This window comes from Ambystoma mexicanum, chromosome 7q (assembly GCF_040938575.1).
Source record: "Ambystoma mexicanum isolate Mex_15411 chromosome 7q, UKY_AmexF1_1, whole genome shotgun sequence".
Lineage (NCBI taxonomy): Eukaryota > Metazoa > Chordata > Amphibia > Caudata > Ambystomatidae > Ambystoma > Ambystoma mexicanum.
Window position 1 is genome coordinate 558,828,790 of NC_090941.1, and position 13,916 is coordinate 558,842,705.

General features: G+C 42.0%; 1 protein-coding gene across 1 annotated transcript in view; it reads right to left on the minus strand.

Annotated features, from left to right (window-relative positions):
* LOC138528064 (guanylate cyclase soluble subunit beta-2-like) overlaps positions 1-13,916 on the minus strand; it is a 309,889-nt gene that overhangs the window by 93,914 nt on the left and 202,059 nt on the right. The window contains exon 14 of the mRNA XM_069639510.1: positions 13,728-13,874. Coding sequence (XP_069495611.1) covers positions 13,728-13,874 — 147 coding nt within the window. The remainder of the gene's footprint in view (positions 1-13,727; positions 13,875-13,916) is intronic.

Genomic DNA, 13,916 nt, shown 5'->3' on the forward strand with positions numbered 1-13,916 from the left:
TATTCAAATACTTATCCGCATGTGAATAACGTGTATAGTTCCAAGAACCAAAACATACCTTGCATTGAACCTTTTATGTGTCATTTAATTTTTTAACACATTGGTATTCATAGAGAATTGTTGATCTTTACTTTTCAGAACTTTCCACAATGCCTGCCTGTTCCATTGGCGGTTGCCCTTCGAAGACCCATAATAAATCTGAAGGTACTATAATGCATGTTTTCCCTAAGACAATAGATCAGATAAGAGAATGGGTCCGATATTGCGGATATCCACCCTCTGAGCTTGAAAGTAGAGTCCTAGAAGTCTTTGCGGACAAGAGGGGTGATCGATACCGCATCTGCAGCAGGCACTTTACCTCTGACATGTACTCCACATCATTGCTAATAAAGAAGAACACACCGCGAGCGAGGCGAAAATTGCTCTCCACCGCTATTCCCACTCTATTCGTCCACATCCCTCCACTGGTGAGTCAAGTTTACGTATTTATCTCTCGGCCTTGCGGTAGTGTGTAGCATTAGCTAACAATAATTTCCCCATTTATGTATCCACTCAATATGAAGGCGGAAGATTCTCCATCCGTGTCGTTATTGCAGTCATCAGCCACTTCAAGCGCCTATCGGGTAATCTTACTTAGCTATTCTGCCATTGACTTGTTTTAGGCATGTAAATCAACAGTTTTAATTTATCGTGTAATTATTTTACCTAATGGTACACCCTTGTACTCGTCCTCTAGTCTTTGTTTTCAGTTATAATTATTGTTATCCAAAATAATTCAAGTACTGTCTTTCAGGGAGATGCTGAGGAGTCCAACGTATTGACGACTACCATTGATGTCACTCAGATGCTCGAGGTACGTTTCAGGACAGTTCCATCGATGGAGATCATCAGATCTTGCATTCTTGTAGCGTGATTGTTACACACAATGTTTCTTTCGTTTTTAGCCATTGATATGTCCTTCTGTCGTCGCCCTCGTATGTGTCTTCTTTTTTCAATATTGTGTTCATTACTAATGAAAGTCCTATGTTTCAGGGAGTCGATGGAGCATTAGTCCAAGAAGAAGGGGGAGCGTGCAGTTACGGGTCGGCGCAACAGCTTGCAGAAGTGTGCACCGCAGTTACATCGTCCCTTGATGTTCTTATGCATTTCGAGGTATGGATACTGACAGCTCGATCAAGCGAGATCATATGACGTGATTACATCCGCTATACTTCCTTCTTTATTAACGCAAGTACTATGTTTCAGGGAGATGACGGAGCTTCTTCTACAAGAACATTGATGCAGATTTCTGGGTGGTGACACTTCCAACGATCGAGCAAATCGAATCATATTTAGATATCCATTATTTATTTTAGACAACTGATCATTTGTGCAGGTCTATTTAGATGAGCCGTTGACGCCTGCACAAACTTTATGTTCTTTTTATCAAAATAGAAAACCATACTAATGCAATTACTGTGTTTCAGGGAGTCACTGAAGCATCATCTTCAATAATATCATCAATGGAAGTCTATGAGGAGCCCAAGGTATGGATCTTGACAGTTCCATCTAACTAGATCAACAATGCGTGAATAATTGTCGTTTGAATGTTCTACACAAAGCGTTCATTCGTGTTTTGCTATTGAGATGTACGTGGGTATTGGTCCCCAAGTACATTTTGTGTTTTCGATATTATTATACATACTAATGAAAGTTCTATGTTTCAGGGAGTCGATGGAGCGTCAGTGCGTGATGGATGTGCTTATCAGGAAAACATAGTCGTTGCAGCGCAAGAGGAAGTGGAGACATATACACACGAGTCGGAGCAACAGCGTCCTGATGTTGAAGTTCGAGGCAAGAAAGTTTCAAAGAAAAGAAAGCAAAAGAAGGTTAGTGTCCTGGTCACTATATTATGATGTTTTTCACTGTTAATAGTTCAATACTGTAAGTTGTGTTTAAACTGAACACCCCTTTTCCAATCTGTCCTCTAGTTGCGAGTGGGTGTACGAACTAGATCTACACAGACAGTGAAGCGAACGAGAGATGTTGCTTGTCAAACCTTTTGGCAGGGACTTGAGACTGGAGAAGCATCGTGCCAATGGGAAGAATATGAAGTGATTGACAACGGAGCTATACCACCACCAGCCATTGATAGTGAATGTCCTCCTGGTAGTTCGGATGCAGTCGGAGATCAATTCACAGAATCCACACCCGCAAAAACTAAGACCGCGAGAAAGTTGAAGAAATTGTTTTATTCACCCATCGCCGGAGAAGGAACAGATGTTGCAATGGAAGAGAATGAAGTAGGCGACAATGAAACACCATCAATATCACTGAACATAGCGGAAGACGATATCAGAGATTCTACCTTTCATGTGAGTGACATGTCCTCAACGTTACAGGCCGAACCAGCTGGGATGCAGAGTGACAGTATAAGGAAAGAGGCCAAATTCATTGTATTCGATAGTTGTTTGATTGATATTATTATTCGGATGAAATGTGGGCATTTGGTTGGTGGGGAAGTATGTGGGGAGCCATTGATTAATGTGACTCGTGCAATTCGAGGCACTAACCTTAAAATACATGCCACCTGTACAAAATATCATCCTTTCACATGGTCTGCACAACCTATGCTGGGACAACTGCCAGCAGGCAATCTACTTTGTGCAGCGGCTGCACTTTTTAGTGGTTCAAGTTTTAAAAAATTAGAGTCTTTCTTTCAGTTTGTGGGAATCCATTTCATTGCGAAAACTCAGTTCTACAAATACCAAACCGATTATCTATTTCCAGCCATTAGCGAAGCTTGGAGAATGGAAAAAATGTCTATTGATAGTACATTCGCGGGCAAACGGTTCAGGCTAGCCGGTGATGGACAGTGCGACAGCCCAGGATTTTCAGCCAAGTACTGCACCTACCACTTTCAGGACATGGAAAGTAAGAAAATTGTGAGTTCGGTGGTCGTGCAGGTGTCACAAAGTACATCCTCAGTGGCCATGGAGAAAGTTGGCTTTGTAGCATCATTGCAAGAACTACAATCGCGGGGAATGGTGATCGACCTGATAGCCACGGACAGACACGTTTCAATTGCCAAGACAATGAGAGAACAGTACAAAAATATAAATCACCAATTTGACGTTTGGCATCTTGCAAAATCAATCAATAAAAAATTGTCGGCTGCAGGTAAAAAAAAAGAATTGCAAGGTATTTCACAGTGGTCCAAGTCAATCAGCAACCATCTTTGGTGGAGCTCAAAAACATGTGGAGGGTCGTTGGAAATTCTACTGGAAAAATGGCGGTCAGTAATGCCACACTGTACAAACGTTCACCGATGGAACACGAACCAACATTTCCACAATTGTGAACATGGCCATTTGTCCACAGAGGAGGCACGGAAGAAGAAGTGGTTGATTCCTTCATCACCCACTCACAAAGCCATTGAAAAGATTGTATTTGATAAAACTATAACAAAAGCTTTGAGTGGACTCACGGAATTCTGCCACACAGGAGATTTGGAGGTGTTCCACAATATGTGCCTCAAGTACAGGCCAAAACGATTGCATTTTGGCATGGAGGGCATGATAAATCGGACTCTTTTAGCGGTCTTGGCACATAACCATAATGTTGGCCGTCAACAAAGTAGGACGACCGGAACTTTAGGGACGCTTCGCTACAATAAGGCCTTCACTAAAAGAAGTAAACAATGGGTGATCAAACCAGTGTTTGAGGATATGCAATATGAGTTTATTGAGAAACTTATTGTTGACGTCCTAGATAGGCACATAAATGGAGTTGTGAACGAACCTGTGCAGGGGACAACTGCATTGCCACCCAACATTGCATCTGTTCCATGTCCACCTAAAGAAGAACTCATTGAGAAATACACATCACGGTTTAAATGATTGTAATTTCATTGTCTGTTCTCTCAAGTCTCCTCATGTCGCAGGCCCATTGAATATGTGTATCTATCCAACCTTGTTCATTTGCGCATTAAATTAAACCAAACAGTAATATAAATCATTTTTCAAAAAATATAGAATGTCTCCGTATTTATGGTTCTGTGTGGCTGCAAAGCACGCAGACAAAATGCAAAGATGGAGTGTAAATTTCAAGTCCTGTGAGAATGCCTTACACTGAATGTAGCTAACTAGGAATGTGTGCTCGTTCAAAGTGAAGGTCAGCTGCTTTGATTTTTTCTCGGGTGCCAAAATGGCACACGACTCAGTATAAGGTTCTATTGTATTTTGACCTTGACAGGCCGGGACCACGTAAGAAACGATAATGAATATAATTTCAGAAACGAAAGCCATTTCATGTTCGTTCATTAGAAGAAATAACGTCGGCATAGAAGGAGTGGTATTTCGGGGCTGCCCTACGCACAGACGCAATGGAAAATGCAAATATAATGTAAGTAACTCTTTAGATGAGTTTATACCGCAATTTAATTACTATACAGTTGCTTTAAAGACGGGTTAAGTTGTACTTGTTCGTTCTATGTGGCATGTTGTTTTGTACCGCGCACTATCTTGGGGAGAACCGTCTACTTTTACGGAAGCACCTCAAAACCTTTGCTTCTGCTTTCTCTCTCCCTCTCCCCTGCAACAACTGGTCCACTGTCTGCGATCTCGGTCCTGGGCCCTTCCACTCTCCACCTGCACTCCCTGTCAACCCCTGCACTGAGGGACTGTCTCAGTATCCTACAGCCCCCCCTTGACGTTTAAAACCCAGTTGCACTGTCCTAGCTATGAAATAATTTACCGACCGAATATATAAAATTAATAATTTTAATAAAGATCTGATGGTGAGACTAATTTCATTGTTTATGTTTTTCAAACAGGTACATCATGCATTACTGCATGTGTCACGAGTACCAGACACCGGCGGACGGCTTCTTTAACCGCCAGTTGCTTCTCCGCGTGAACAACGTGACCACCCTGACCATTTTATGGGACGATCGCCAAGTACAAGTATGCCCTTACGCGGTACTAACGGCTAGATGCAACATACAGACCGTTGTGGTGGCCTAGTGCCTCGTTGTTGGAACAGCCATGCGATTATCAGTGCGACCGAAGAGCTTATTTTATCGTAAACCAACACCCTGTTTACTGCACACGAACATCGCTTGCCTCAAGACGAACTATTTTGGATCGAGAGCAAATAAAAATGAAAATCGCTGAATATTCTATAAACATTTGATGTCCAATAAATGTACTTTGCCAAATGTACAATCTTGCAGTTTGCTTTTAAACCACAGTTTGATATTCCGAATTGTGGCGCTGTATTGTGAGATGATCTAAGACCCTGTGTACAGCAAAGGAACATCGCGTGCCTCAAAACGAACTATTTTGGATCGAGAGCAAATAAAAAAGAAAATCGCTGAATATTCTCTAAACATTTGATGTCAAATAAATGTACTTTACCAAATTTACAATCTTGCGGTTTGATTTAAAAGTACAGTTTCATATTGCGAATTGTGGCGCGCTGTGTTGTGTGAGCTGATCTGTGTTGATTTCCGGGTTCTGTGTGGAGTCGCGTAGAAGACGCCTGGGCGCGTTTGCCTACGCAGCAGAGTCACGTCACGGATAGAGGCGGGGAATATGAATGTTTTGATAAAGTCTGTTTCAGGGGCGGGGGATTTGATTTAGTGCCGCAAAAGCAGGTGAGCCAGGGCGATGCGGCAAGTTATAGGATTATCAGAAAATGGCGGCTGATTTCGAGTGCGTTAATGGACGAAAAGTCGGGTAAGGTCCATAGGAAAGTTTTCTACGATCTACCGAGTTATGCTTAAAAACACATGGCCGAACCGTAGGGACAATAAAAAAAAAGTCCCGGAACTCTCCTTTAATCTATGCATGTCCACTTATGTATTGTCCCCGGTGAATGTTCCACTTAGTCCCCTCCACACAATATGGTCAGAATGTCCCCAAACTCACCCTCACAATTCCCATCAAATCTGATTTCTTAGCTATTCCACGTTCTTTTGTGATCAAAAGGGCATTGTTGCTCCCTGTGTACAAATTCATAAATAAATAAAGTTACATCAAGTATTTGTTTGAAGAGATTCCAGGACTGTGAATAGATATGTAATTCACTCTTGCCATCATATGATCTAAAAGGATACAAATCATTTCAGACTTTTGAGAAATGGCCAACACTTATAGTGTAGAGGACAGAAACATGATGGATTCATACTATTGAATGTACACATTAAGGACAGTACATCTAAGGATTAACCGAAAGATTGTCAATAAATATTAATTGTTGATGAATTTCCTTATATTTTCAAATTTGTGATCTTGATCTCCTTTTTGGAAGTTGATAGTAAAGATTGGGGGACTTTCCTGGGTCTGAGCTCTCTTTCTTGGTTCAGCTTGTCATAAACAATCTTTCAAGGATGCAAGGGGAGTGTTATACAGGAATTTAGGCCAATGTTCTTAAAAAGGTATTCAAAAGGGCAAATAATTAATTGTCAAATGCCACGTCACCAAAATGACGGCCTGCTTTAGGTCCGCAACACAAGTGTGTCAATCTGCAATGTAATATTGCAGATTGACACACTTGTGTTGTGGACCTGAAGCGGCCGTCATGTTGGTGACGTGGCATATTGTCAATCTACAATGTAACATTGCAAATTGACATACTTGTGTCACAGATCTCAAGCAATCCAATTAATTATTTCCTTCAGCACTTTGAGTCTCAATCTCACAGGCACCCGGCATATTGGTTCGCTTTATTATTTGTCAAGATATGTTTGGAATAGTGACATTACAAGCTCTCAAGAAGACCCTAGCAGGTCCAAACACTTGTCAGCTGACACATTGCAAATACAGTTTAACTAATCACAACCACTTGTGAAGTATCTTTTCTGGAATATCTTGCTAGCGCAGGTTGAGAAGGATAAATACACTTTGCCCTTTTGAACTCCTTTTCGGAAGCACATGTATGTATATTGCAGGAAGTAGATTTTTTGTTGACTGTAAGAGTTAATGTGTTTTTGTAAATGTGATGTTATGACAGCTCGGTGTGTTATGATTTAAATGTATTCACATTACTTGTGTTTGTGTTAGACTTTGCAAATAGCGATTAATTTTTCGTAAGTGACATTAGATTCTCTCTATCGATCCCTTCCTTTAGCGGTAGTTGACTATTGTATTTTTCCCCAGTAAGTAGGAGCGGGTTTCGTTGTTTCACCTTCAGTAGAACTGGGGTCACCATTTAGTTTATAATTACAAGTACAGATTCTCCAGGAAATATTATATTGTCTTAATCCTCTTTCAATCTTTTGGAAAACGATCTCTGCAGTAGCCTAGTGCAGGTGTATTGCAATCCTCGATCTATGTGAAGGCATAGAAATACTGACAAGCTGCGTGGATAGATATAGAAAAGAAAGCTTAACACAGATATGAAACAGAAAATCTGTTGGATGAAGGTGGGATACAAGAAAGAATAGTGCCAGGTTTTGTGACCCCTGGCAAGGAGTTTATCGCACAAAGGTCATCCACAAAACATATGGCATCAACTGGACTTTTCCCCTTTAAAACTGGTGTATTGGAGAGAGATTCAAAACATCTTGAACATGCTCAGAGAAGAATAGGAGAGCCAAGACGATACAGGGCAGTGTGTAGCATGATTTGTGCAAGGCACAGCCACAACTTCTTCTACTTTGGTCCTTGGCATGTCAACATTTGCAGCAGTTAAAAGCAAGCACTGAAACAATGCTGTGCTAGGCGTGCCTGATTACAAAGATTTTGAGTAGTGGTTCAGGTCATGGTTCTTTTACCTCAGAGAACATACTTCCTGCTGGGTGTCATGGACCCTACAAAATTATAAAAGTTCTGGTTGACCTCAGCTAACTGATCCAACATGAGGATCACTGCCAGTTAACCCAAGTGCATCATCTAAAGTGGTTGAAAGCATTGAAGGAGCTGATTCAAAGTTTCACAGAACCAACCAGAGAGGTGCTATTTATCACTGACCTTCCTGAGCCTGTTGGGGAAATTTACATCTGAAAATCTGGTAACCTCCCAAGAATCTGACCTAGAAGATATACTACATCCCTTCCATGATATCTTCATCAATAAACCAGGTGTAGATAAAGGTTTTGACTCCGAAGCTAATTAAGTTACAATAAGAGCACAAACAACCATTGATGTCCAGGTGCATGAGATCAGTATGTTAAAAGACTATGTAGTGGATAGATGAAGTGTGTCTCCAGTGGCCACAAAGAGTACAACACGGACATTAGAATTAGCTAAAAATCCAGTAAATAGGAAGAAAATGAATTCTCCAACATGGTCCCCTAACATGTGATCAAGACATGAAGAACACTCGCTATTCATTATAAGCCATGTACACATAAGACACCTGCTGAAACTCCCTAGCACACGCACAGACACGAGATGATACACAAGGCCAAATTCAAAGGGTTAGATAGGACACATAGCCTGGGAATGATGAGAAGTACTTTTAATTGGAAATTAGTGCAAACCATGGACTTCTTTTCCCCTTTCCCCCTACCCTATGTGTCTCTCATATTTTGACATCTCGTCAAAGAGTCCAAGTTTGGTGAGTAATGTGCCAAACAACAGAAATCCCTCTTGCCACACCGCCTATGATAAATAACGCCAGCGAATCAGTGTTATGTTATGTTAATTATTTTTGTAGAGCGTGCGCTCGCCCAAGCTTCTTGGCGCTATGAAGAGAAACTGGAGGGAATAGAACACTAACCAGATATCATAGGAAGGATTAAAACAGGTCTGTTTTTAGCAGCCAATGAATGGTCAACAGATTGTTGATAGCCCTCAGCTGCATTGACAGAGAGTTCCACAATTTGGCAGCTGCAACTGAAAAGGAGCCCCCCCACCCGTTCAAATCGATAGCAGGAACAATCAGAAGGCGAGAGCTCTTTGATCGCAGATCTGGGGTAGGAACATAAAGCCGAAATTTGTCTTGGAGATACTCAGCACCTGAGCCATGCAGAGCCTGGTGAACAGTCACCAGTGACTTAAAACGGACCCGCTGAAGAACCGGAAGCCAGTGTAATGACCGGAGAACCGGGGACACATGGACACCATAAGGGGTACCGGTGCATATGTGTGCAGGATAGTTTTGCAGAAGCTGTAGATGGTGGAAAGGATAGAGAGGCTGAGTCAGAAACAAAGAGTTGCAGTAATCAAGCTGGCTTAAAACTAAGGAAGCCGTAACTCTCGGTCTCAGTTGGACGGGAAGGAAAGGGAGAACTTTCCGAAGTACTCAGAGTTGAAAAAAGCCGGCCTTACAAATGGCTCCCACTTGACTTTCCATAGACAGTGAGGACGAGAAAATAACTCCCAGATTCTTGACCTCCCCCACTGGCGAAGGACATACTCCAATTTTGGTGGGCCAGAAGGCTGGGAACCAGGTAGGTGGAGCAATGTTGCCAATCGCTCGAGGGCCAATGACCAGAATGATGAGGAAGTGAAACCATTATCTAGTAGGTGCAGGGCTCAGGAGGAGTAATCAGATAGTTATAGACCAATGAAGTAATTAAAACATATGTAACTTATATCTACTTTAAGAAATTACCCAATCCTAAACATTTATAAGTTTTGTAACTGATGTCGTATTGTAACGTCACTGCTAATGTACTTTTGGTACAAAATCTGCTCATACTCATGATAATGTTGAGAGCTACTTACATGCTCTCCTGGCCTTATTCTGTGTTTTGAATAAACCTTGGTTTTGAGTTCTCCATTATTGAGTATTGTTTTTTATGCTATTTCGGCAATTTGGGCCCATCTTTACACACCATTTTTGAGTGCATTTCACTGTGACTGAGTTTGCACCATTGCAGGTGTTTAGAGAATTAGTACCCAGCGAGGGCGCAATCAGAATGAAACAAGCATACTGATTGGCCCTTGCCAGGGCACTACCCGGCCAGGAATCCCTGGATTCCATGCCTTTGTCGCCGGCAGGGGGCGTGGCAGCCCCTCAGCCAATGAGGAGGCTCGTAGCGGGGCCATCGCCGCTCCGAGCCTTCACACGGCTGGAGTCCACCTTCGTCCCCTGCCAGAGATTCAGGTATGTTTTCTTCTTATTGGTGAAATGTGGTATGTCTAGTGAAATTGTCCCAGGATCTGATATTGTAATACATCTATTTTCTAAATACACTTGCTCATTTTTCTCTTGCTGTCCGCAGGGGTAGTAGGAGTTGTGTCCATTGACGAATATCAAGCTAAGGAAGTGTATGTTAATACGCTTGATCTGTTGCTTGTTCTCTTTAATCCCTGTGTGCATTAGGAATAAACCAAGAACGGTCTGGCCGAGTAAGTGAGTATATAAAAAAGAGGTGCACCACTGTTGTAAACTCAAAAGTAGAGCTGTTGTCATATGTAGAATTGAAACATGTGTAAGAAGTAGCTTTTTGGTCTTGTACAGTCCTAAGACCTGGCATAAAATAAATAATTTGTTGGAGGATGCCACATATCCATGATGCTCAGTGGATAAAAATATTCCATTGTTTGAGGGGGATCACAGCACCCATTGGGAACGATATTGTTATCAGTCAGCCACTAGGGAGGCTGGGTAGCCCTACAGCCTGAAAGTTGAAGGTTAACCTCACGGCACTTGATGGTGTAATTGTGTGGCAATGCCTCATCTAAGACTACATTCAGCCCTGGGCCCTCACAAACGGGAAGAACACAGCACTTAATATGGTACTCCCATAGCATATCAGACCCTTCTGATGCCAGTGAAGAATATGTAATGGGAGTGGCTGTAATGGGCAACAATGGGATTAACACAACAGACAGTAGTGAAGTCCCAGACAGTATGGAGGAAACATACAAATAAGGATCTGGATAGGTAGATTAGAATGTAATTGTAACTTAACCGAATGCAATGTAATTTTGGAAAATGTTATTCATTTGGAAAATCAGATCTCAAATCAATTGATAAATGAAAACTATATAAACTGATATGTATTTAAGCATGAAGAAGGAAAACAATTAAAAGGAATCTTAAAATGTAAGCATGTATTTACATCTTTGAATTTGCTGCACCAGCACAATTAATTTTTGGAGAAGGCTTTGGACGCCAAATTATACTAAGGGTATAGTAATAAGTAACCTTCACGCTACCACTGCTAAATGAGTTTTCAATCTTCATTTGTATCAATTGCTTGCAGGTGTGTGGTTATCTGGCATAGACTAGGATTTTGACCCTCTAGTGCGTGGCATAGTCTGGCATCACAGTATCAATATCCCTTTGACATGTTAATGTTACATGGGATGTAACAGTGCATGCTAATATGCCCTATACATTCTGAGACATGCAGTCCTAGTTCTTTAATGGGAAAAGTTAAATGAAGATTGCATGGCAGCACTGGCCTTCTGACCGTCCTGTACCACCCACTGTCAGCGTGGCTTTCCAACAGGCACGCACAGTAACCCTGCTCTGGGTTTTGCGTGCTTCCCTCTGCCTTGTTTTTTTAATTTTCTATGCTGTAGATATCTCGACAGTGCATTTGTAATATCGGCTGACACAGGAGGCAGCCTATGCCGTGATACGAGACCCATTGTCTCGGTAAAGTGAGCTCAGTGCAAGTTATTGTATTTCTTTTTTTGGTCCATCAACATTACAGCAAATGCATGACACTATACTGTACATCATGAAAACAAGAAATAACAAATATATTACTTACAATATATACTGTAAAACCAAAAAACACAACGGGGACCTGAACTACTACGTGCATGAAAGGACGTCTGCATCATACGCCTCAGGCGTTAAGTGTACTGTTTAGTGAACACATTCACTGCACAAATAGCGGGTACATTCAACACAGTTATGTAATTATTGACACATCAGAACCAAACTACTGTAAATTTGGATCACTAGTGTTCTGTCATGTAAGAAGAAATAACATTGGTGGAGTGAATTGAAACCTTATACCCCACTGACTGAGTGTTTCACCCAGTTGATGAGGCGTTTGCCAGTTGATGAGACATTCAACAGCCTCTAAGCTACTACTGTTAGACCAGCAGGTGCCCAGTCCTACATCCCTCAATGCTACAGTGACCCACGGTCACCTAAGTGCCCGTAGGCTTGAGAGAGCATCAATGTCACACTAAGCTCCTCCCCTCTGCATTGTGATTGTGGGCAGGGCCAGCACATGCAGGTGCTGGTGCTTTGCTGACTGTTGATTGACAGGGAGACACCTAGTGGTGAAATGATGAATGCTACACAGTATCTCACAAGGTTGTGTCCAGCCTAAATAGTGGCCAAGTATGTGGGTGGGGTGGGAGATTCGGCTGATCAAAAAGATCAATATGTGCAAATGACACCCTAAAAAAATAGTGGGTAGGATGAACCCTGATGTTGCATTGCTTGTAACTTCACTACTCTTGTGGTGGAATGCCTCAGGCTAAGGCAGAATGCCAATTTTTCAGAGGAAGCAACTAATTGGGTCATCTCTTTCTTGAAGAATAGACAAAACAGAGTGGCCAGCGACATTGCAGAAGCAGAACCGACTGTACTTATGTATGGGGTCCCTCAAGGAGCCTGCGTGTTGCCGTGCTTCTATAATATATTTATGATTCCCCTCTTCCAGATGCTCGAGAACGAGGGGATCATATTTGCAAACTATGCAGATGACACCCAATTTGTCATCCCCATATCTGGTTCCCTTGCGGAAGACGAATCAAGAATTAATGAAATATACAAGAAAATTCAGGATTGGATGGTACTGAATGGTTTAGCCATAAACAGTTCTAAAACTGAGCTTCTAATCACGGGCTCAGAGACCAAATTAGATAAGCTAGGATCCAGCTAAAAATCTTTTACCATAGATGGCTGTCATATTGAGGTTATGAGTAAGGTGAAAACTCTAGGCAGTAATCTAGACAAAAATTTGAGTATGAACGCACAGGTGAATAATTTGGTCTCATCTGCTTCATATTTTCTTAAGCTGTTCCGCTGCCTTAGCCATTTTATATCAGAATCCAATGCCGAAACCCTGGCAAGAGCCATAATCGGCTCTAAGATCGACTATTGTTGCAGTCTACTTGTAGGGTTGCCGTTATCGGACATTCACCGGCTGCAAGTCATGCAGAATGGCGCAGTTAGGGTAGTGAAAGGCTTATCAAGAAGAGACCATGTGTCGGAGGCTCGGCGCAGCCTACACTGGTTACCGGTACAGGCCAGGATTACATTTAGGCTGCTCCTTATTACTCAAAAATGTATACACAGAGTTATGCCACTTTACTTGAAAGAACTAGTCTCAGTAAAAAATAACATCCTATCCCTTCGTTCGGACGAAACAAACACTCTGGCTAGGCCACACTTGAAAACCAAAAAATCCAGAGACTCAGCCTTCATCTCAGCAGCACCCCTTAAGTGGAACTCGTTGGCAGTTACATTGAGGACTACCACCTCCGTAGAAATTTTTAAAAGGGGCTGAAAACCGCACTCTTTTCGTAGGTCGGACTTTTTCTTGTGTATGATTTCTGCATATGAACCTGTTTTGGAGTTGGTTTCCACTCCTGTCTGTTTTCGTATTGTTTGTGTTGTCGTTTCTAAGCACCCTTAAGCCTCAGGGTACCTGGTGCGCTATACAAATGCTAAACAACATAAACATAAACATAAACATGATAGAGAGACCCCACATGTGCATTTGCTGTGACTATCATGACACTTCTTGTGCAACAAACACTTACATATTTTAAAGACGTGAACTTATCAATACTGAAACTGATAGCTAATGTCTTGCTTACCTGAATAGGTTCCCCCGTGATCGGGTTTGTCACCTCCCTTGCAGCGATTCTCATACCCAGGGCAAAGTTGGCTACTCGCTCTGCATGGCTCGCCACAGGAATTGGCACTCCTCCAACAACCATGTACGCATCACCAATTGTTTCAACCTGCCAGGGCACATGACGACAAATGAGATCAGTCTGAATTCT